General features: G+C 50.0%; 1 protein-coding gene across 1 annotated transcript; it reads left to right on the top strand.

Annotated features, from left to right (window-relative positions):
- Nucleotides 1-1,019: 1,019 nt before the first annotated feature.
- On the top strand, nt 1,020-5,386 carry RIPPLY1 (ripply transcriptional repressor 1). The gene is made up of 4 exons (XM_018044316.1): nt 1,020-2,412; nt 3,287-3,341; nt 3,982-4,046; nt 4,608-5,386. The coding sequence occupies exons 1-4, from the start codon at nt 2,159-2,161 to the stop codon at nt 4,867-4,869; spliced, it is 636 nt and encodes a 211-aa protein (XP_017899805.1). The 5' UTR covers nt 1,020-2,158; the 3' UTR covers nt 4,870-5,386.
- The last annotated feature ends 620 nt before the right edge of the window (nt 5,387-6,006 follow it).

The following is a 6,006-nucleotide window of genomic DNA, read 5'->3' on the forward strand; positions in this document are numbered from 1 at the left end:
AGCCAGTGGCACAATACATGCGCATTTTCATCTCCTGGAGGTAAATTTAGCAAGAACCCTCAGAGACTGAGGGAAACTCAGGCTTCCCATCCGCTCTGCTCGCCATCCCCCACTCCCCCCTCCCTCTAGATTTTCCACTCCAAGATCCAGGATCCCGGATCCAGCCTGCACTTACGCAGTTCAGGGACAGAGGACTTAGCCCAGTCCAAGACTCCACTCATTTCACCACATGTAATAAAGCTCTGTTTATGGAGAACCGGTACAGTGCCAGGTCTCTGGGTTAGGTGGCGGCTGGGCTGTTACAAAGTTTTCCTTTGACTGAGCCAAAATGTATCTCCTTGTAGCTTCTACGCGTGGGCCTCAGTCCTGCCCTTTGAAGTCACACAGAACAAGTGTAATCTCATTTCAGTCAAATCCTCAGACATTTAAAAATGGCTGTCATTTCCCCAGCAGTTTTCTCTCCTCTGTGGATACACATTTCTTTCTTTCTTTTTAATTTTGTGTCTTTACTTTTTATTACCCAAACAGTATCAGGGCTTGTGGAACTTTTGGGAAAACTCAGAAAAGCCTAAAGAAGGAAATAAAAGTCTACCATAATCTTATTCCCAGAAAGCATTGTAACTTTCTCCTTTCTTCTAACCAGACTCTTTTTTCCCCCCTGCACACTGTATATTCTATTCTTCTTTTTTTTCTTACCAAAACAGGATCATCCTCCAAATTATGTGGTACAGGCTTCTTTTTTTCACTCTTCAATATATTCACCTTTCCCCAGTCTTCTACCATGCCAGTTTTAATATGAACCTGTATAACTGTTCAATAATTTATTTAACTGCCTTTCTAAAGTAAGACATTTGGCTTCTTTCCAGTTTTCCTTTGCTACAAAGAACACAGTGGGGTTGAAATTGGAAATGGGGGTTTTGTGAACAGAGAGAAAAACAGCACTGGGATCAAATTATTCACACTTTTAGCATCTTTCTTTTTTTCTAAACCTTCTGTGTTAATAATTATACTTCCTAGAACATGATTATGAGTGCCTGCTTAGTATTCGGTGGTAAGGACTTACCCTAAATAATCTAACTTGTTTCCTATCATTGGACATTGAGGTGGTTTCTAATTTTTGACAATTACACGCCTGGCTGTGATGAATATCCAAGAAGCTAAATAAACCTGCACCAGTGCTCGACACTGAGGTCAGTAGTCATATTTTCAAACCTCTGAAGCATAAGGAACCTGCCAGTAGTTGTAACTGCAAACATTTTGGCAAAGGCCCAGAAGACTGTCTGAGGGTGAGAGGATTGTGACCCAGGTGCTGGGCTTGCCGGGGTCAGGACCCATTTACCCAGCGCCCGTCACAGAGTGTTCAGCCTGACGGGGCCCTTTGGAACCACTGGGCTTGCATCCTCCTCTCACACTAGAGGGAACCAAGGCGCCGGGAATCCAGGCGCCAGGGTCAGAGATGGTCTTTCAGCAGACCTCCTCCAGCACCCTGGCGCCGGGACTGGAAGCTGAGCTTTGAGATCAGCAATCCTACCTGGAAACCCCCACAAATGCTGCCTGCACTCCCTTCTCAAACCACTGATGGCTGAGGCTGGAGAGGCACTTCTGCAAATGTACTGCCCAGTAAACGGGAGGGCATGGAAAGAAGACTTGAGGTCCAACCCACAGGCAGTCAGACCAGCCCCACCCAGATGCTCCATTTTTCTCTAACCCGGGGGGTATGCTTCATAGTGGTCACCCCATATCCGGTCCACCTGGCCAATCTATTTGGGGTTTGAACTGAAATAACATGAGTCTCACTGGCCTCAGTTGTCCCTTCTCACTGAAAACCAGCTTTGCTACTGGTCCCTCTACCCAGCGCCTGACAACTTTCTGTGGTTTCTAAGGCGCTTCCCTTGTTCCCTTCCCTCAGGCCTTGCTACCACCTGGGGAATTCGCACAAATGGTGTTCGATTTGCCCCTTTTGTGTTTTCCTTTCTGACTTGGAGATAAAGAACCGCACCCCCTCCTGCCTACTGACTCTCTGTTTATTCAACTGGGAGAAATTTCACACCCAGGAACACGGGTATCCCTTCCCAAGCCCCTTTTCCTAAATCTTCACACACACGCACACCCCCACTGCTCCCCAGGTATCTCATCCTGGCATGTCCCTGAATAATTTATGAGTCCAGGCAGACCTTATAAAAAGGTCTCCGAGGAAAAGCCAGAAAAGTGCGGGACGCTGAGGAATCGCAGCCCCCACAGCCTGCCTGGCTTTTACACCCTAAGGATGGACCCTCCTGCCCCCGTTGCTGCCACCCCTGCCCTGGCTCTGGCCTCAGCTCCAGCCCTAGCACAGGGCTCCCTGGCACTGCCCTACCTGGGAAACCCATCGCCCCTTCTCTCCTCTGGACAAGAAGTAAATAAATATGAACGGTAAGTGGAACTTGGCCTTGGTCATTTGAACTCAAGCTTAATGGGGTTACTGGGACAACAAAGGAAACGAGAAGTCCGGGACCCCCCTGTTCTCTGTGCTCCCTCCACAGCTCAGACTCTAATATCTCAGCTGGCTCTTCACCTCACTAATCCCTCTGACTGACGGGAGGAGACTTGGAGACAGTGGGCATTGCCAAAGCTGAAAACTAAGCAGCCAGGCCCTCATGTGCCAAGTTGCTCAGTCCACTGGGGGGCAAAGGGGAGACTACCAGGAAATCTGGATTGGACAGAACCTAGGCTGAAGAGCAGGGAACGAGGTTCAAAGTGCCAAGCGGCTGATGACCAAGGGACTGTCTCTTTCCTGACCACACCATAAGCTTTCCATTTGCTTTTTTTCTTACCTTTTGAAGTCTAGTGAGGAAGCAGTGGACCCAGAAATATATTTGGCCCCTTTCCCCATCCCAGGAAGAGGGCAGAACTGTGAGCTCTACTTCTGGGGGCAGGAGGTAGGGGGCAAGATAGTTTCTACCCAACCCTCATGCATTCCTCCAAACGTTTAACCGTTCGCTAAACACTGACCAAAACACCTACTGTGTACCAGGCATTATGCTTTGGTGTTGGGGATTCAGATACCATCAAACATAAATCTGCTCTTAAGAAGTTCTAAGGTAACTAAACAGATAATCATCCAACAGGTATGATAACATTGTTGAAGCAGAGGAGGGCCATCTGTCTTGACCTGGACTCAGGGTCCTTAGGAAAGTCTTCCGGCAGGAGATGGAATCCAAGTCAAGTTTTTGGAGGGCTTCTTTTCTTATTTCAGGGAAGCCAGACTCTTTCTCCTCCACCAACTAATCTCTCCTCTTTGTCCTAGAGGAGCTTCTCTTTGGAGGCCCTGGCTGACCTCTACAAATGACCTCCCCAGGCAGGTGAGGAAACGTGTGGATTTGGTGAGTTGGAACCCCTGTCCCACGTGTTCACATACACACATGACCACGTGCAGGCACTCAAACCTGGTCCCTTCCCAGAGGGGCCCCCAACCTCTGACCTTTGACTTGGGCTGTAGACCCGGAAAAGCACTTTCCCAGCCTTGCCCACTTTTGATTCCCACAGCAGCTCTAGGAGGAAGGCAGGGAGCCGAGGCCTCTGGGGCAATTTAGCTGTACAGAAAGCTGAGCCCCAGAGCATGAGAGGGACAAGGGCAGGCTCCATGGTGCATGTGCAGTGGGGTTGATGCTAGAATCATGGTCTCGTGGCACCCAACCGCGGCGTTCTTTCCCACCCCCACCCCACCCCCGCGTCTTTGCTGCTCCAGTAGAACTCTGTCCCCTGGATCATCTCCAAACAGGTGTTAGAACAAGGACAGGAAAGCAAACAACCCCCCGGACTCTGTCCACTTGTTGTTCAACTAGAACCAGGACAGATCCCCTTATGGGGGGCGGGTACTGAACCCCAGAGATGTCTAAGGTCTCTTCTAGATCATCTTACCTACAGGTTGCTGACCCCTGATACAGAAGAGGCAGTTATCTGACCATGCACTTTGAGCCACATGCTTTTTGCTTTTGACAGGCCCCCAGTGGGACAACAGGTGCCAAGGTCACCAAGGTTGACTTTGAGTTCCATCACCCAGTCAGGTAAGTTTCTAGCACCAGGCACAGAGCCTGATGTAGATCTATTAGCCTTTTAAATCCTCACAACAGCACTATGAGGCAGGAGGAGGGAGGTACTGCTATGATCACTCTTTCACAGACCAGGAAATGGAAGCTCAGAGAAGTTAAGGGACTTGGCCCAGGTTGCCTTCCCTGGAGTCACTGTCATTGACCGCTAAGAACAAGCCCCTGTGGAGAGATCAGTGAAGAAAGCCTTAGTAGGAGATGGAGGACACGGGGCTAGAAAATTCTTGGCTGCAGGCCTTCTGGGGTGGGGAGTAGGGAGTGGGATCAGTTGCAGGATTGAAATATGCCAGGCCTGGGTCTCTTCACAGCTATAGGCCCACCAGACATGACCTTCCTGCATGGAGCCATTTTGTAACATTCCAGAAGGTTCTGCTACAAAGCTCCCTTTCTTCTTTTTCCATCTCAGCCCATTACTGCAACTAGAAGGAGTTTAGGGGCTGGCTTCCTTCTTGGTCCTACTGACCCTTCTGCACATGGCAGCCTATGCAAGTTGGGGCCATATTTCTTCTCTGTCCACAGACTCTTTTGGCCTAAATCCTGCTCCTTTGACTACCTGTACAGTGATGGGGAGATTTTACTGCAGAACTTCCCTGTCCAGGCAACCATCAACGTCTATGAGGACTCAACCAGCGAGGAGGAGGAGGAAGTGGAGGAGAGAGAAGAGGAGGAGAAAGAGGAAGCAGATGGAAAGGGGCCAGAAGGGTGTGTGAAGGTACCAGGGTCAGCACCACACAGGGCCACAGCTCATTCTCCCTCCCTGCCCCTGACCTGTCCCAACTGAACCAGTCAGTCTGATGGGGTTCATTATGCCTGGCAACATTTCAGGGCATTGATTAGCCAGGAATCCCCAGGAACAGTTCTCTGGATTGAAAGTTGGGTCCTCAAGTTACCAGCTCACCCTGGCTACACCCAACAGGTCTGTGAGCCCAGCCCTCTGGCATCTTATTGGATTGCTGTTGTGTTGCCAACGAGAGGGTCCTAGGAACTCTAGGGGAAGGAAAATTTGCTTTCTGAGCCCCCCAGGGAGCAGATGAGGATGAAGCATGCCTATGCAGAGAACGGTCACTCTTCAGGGCTCTGCCTCCCCAACCATTCAGATGGCCATGAAGTCCTGTCTTCCTGTGGTAAGCCTGACTTCTGGCTTCACCTCCACGGATGCAATACCAACACCAGTTGGGGTGCCTTTCTGACGGACCTTGCAGGAAGGAGAGGGGACATCTAAAACATCAGTCTACTTTGGGGACCTCTTCCCTTTCGGCTGTTATCTACTGGGGTCTGTATTTTGGCATGAGACGAATCAGGAGAAAAATAAACTAGATGATGTTTACCTTTTTTCCTGGAACTGGACTGATTTCTTAACTGAACTCTGCCCATGTTTTGAAGTCATGGGCACAGGGTCAGAAACCAGCTCAAGGCCAATCCATTGCTCTACCTGAGGTCAATTGACAGATCTTTCTTCACAGGGATGTACCACGGGAGGCCCAACAGGGGGCCAGGCCTTCTTGGTCAACTTGTGCAATCAGGTTTGATTAAACCTTAAAGACAGCTTGGAAAGGGAACAAAAAGGACCTCAGAGGGCAGCTTAAAAGTCAGAAGCAGAGCTGGAGGTGGGGGAAGGTGAGAGGTGCAGCATCAGCGGAGCCTTGATGATGAGCCTGTGCATGTGGGGAGGGGCCTGGAGAGGCGCCCAAGTCCTACCAATGTTACCTTCTCAAGTCCCATTGTATCTTCCATAGCTCAGCTCCTCAGACCCACCCGTGTCCCAAACAGCCTTTGAGTCATTTTCTTGCCTCCAGCATGTCCTGCTGCAATTCATCCTCTATGTGTGCGCATGTGTGCTAAGTTGCTTCAGTTGTGTCTGACTCTGTGTGACCCTATGGACTGTAGCCCACCAGGCTCCTCCGTCCAAGGGAGTCTC

The sequence above is a fragment of the Capra hircus genome (assembly GCF_001704415.2).
Source record: "Capra hircus breed San Clemente chromosome X unlocalized genomic scaffold, ASM170441v1, whole genome shotgun sequence".
NCBI lineage: Eukaryota > Metazoa > Chordata > Mammalia > Artiodactyla > Bovidae > Capra > Capra hircus.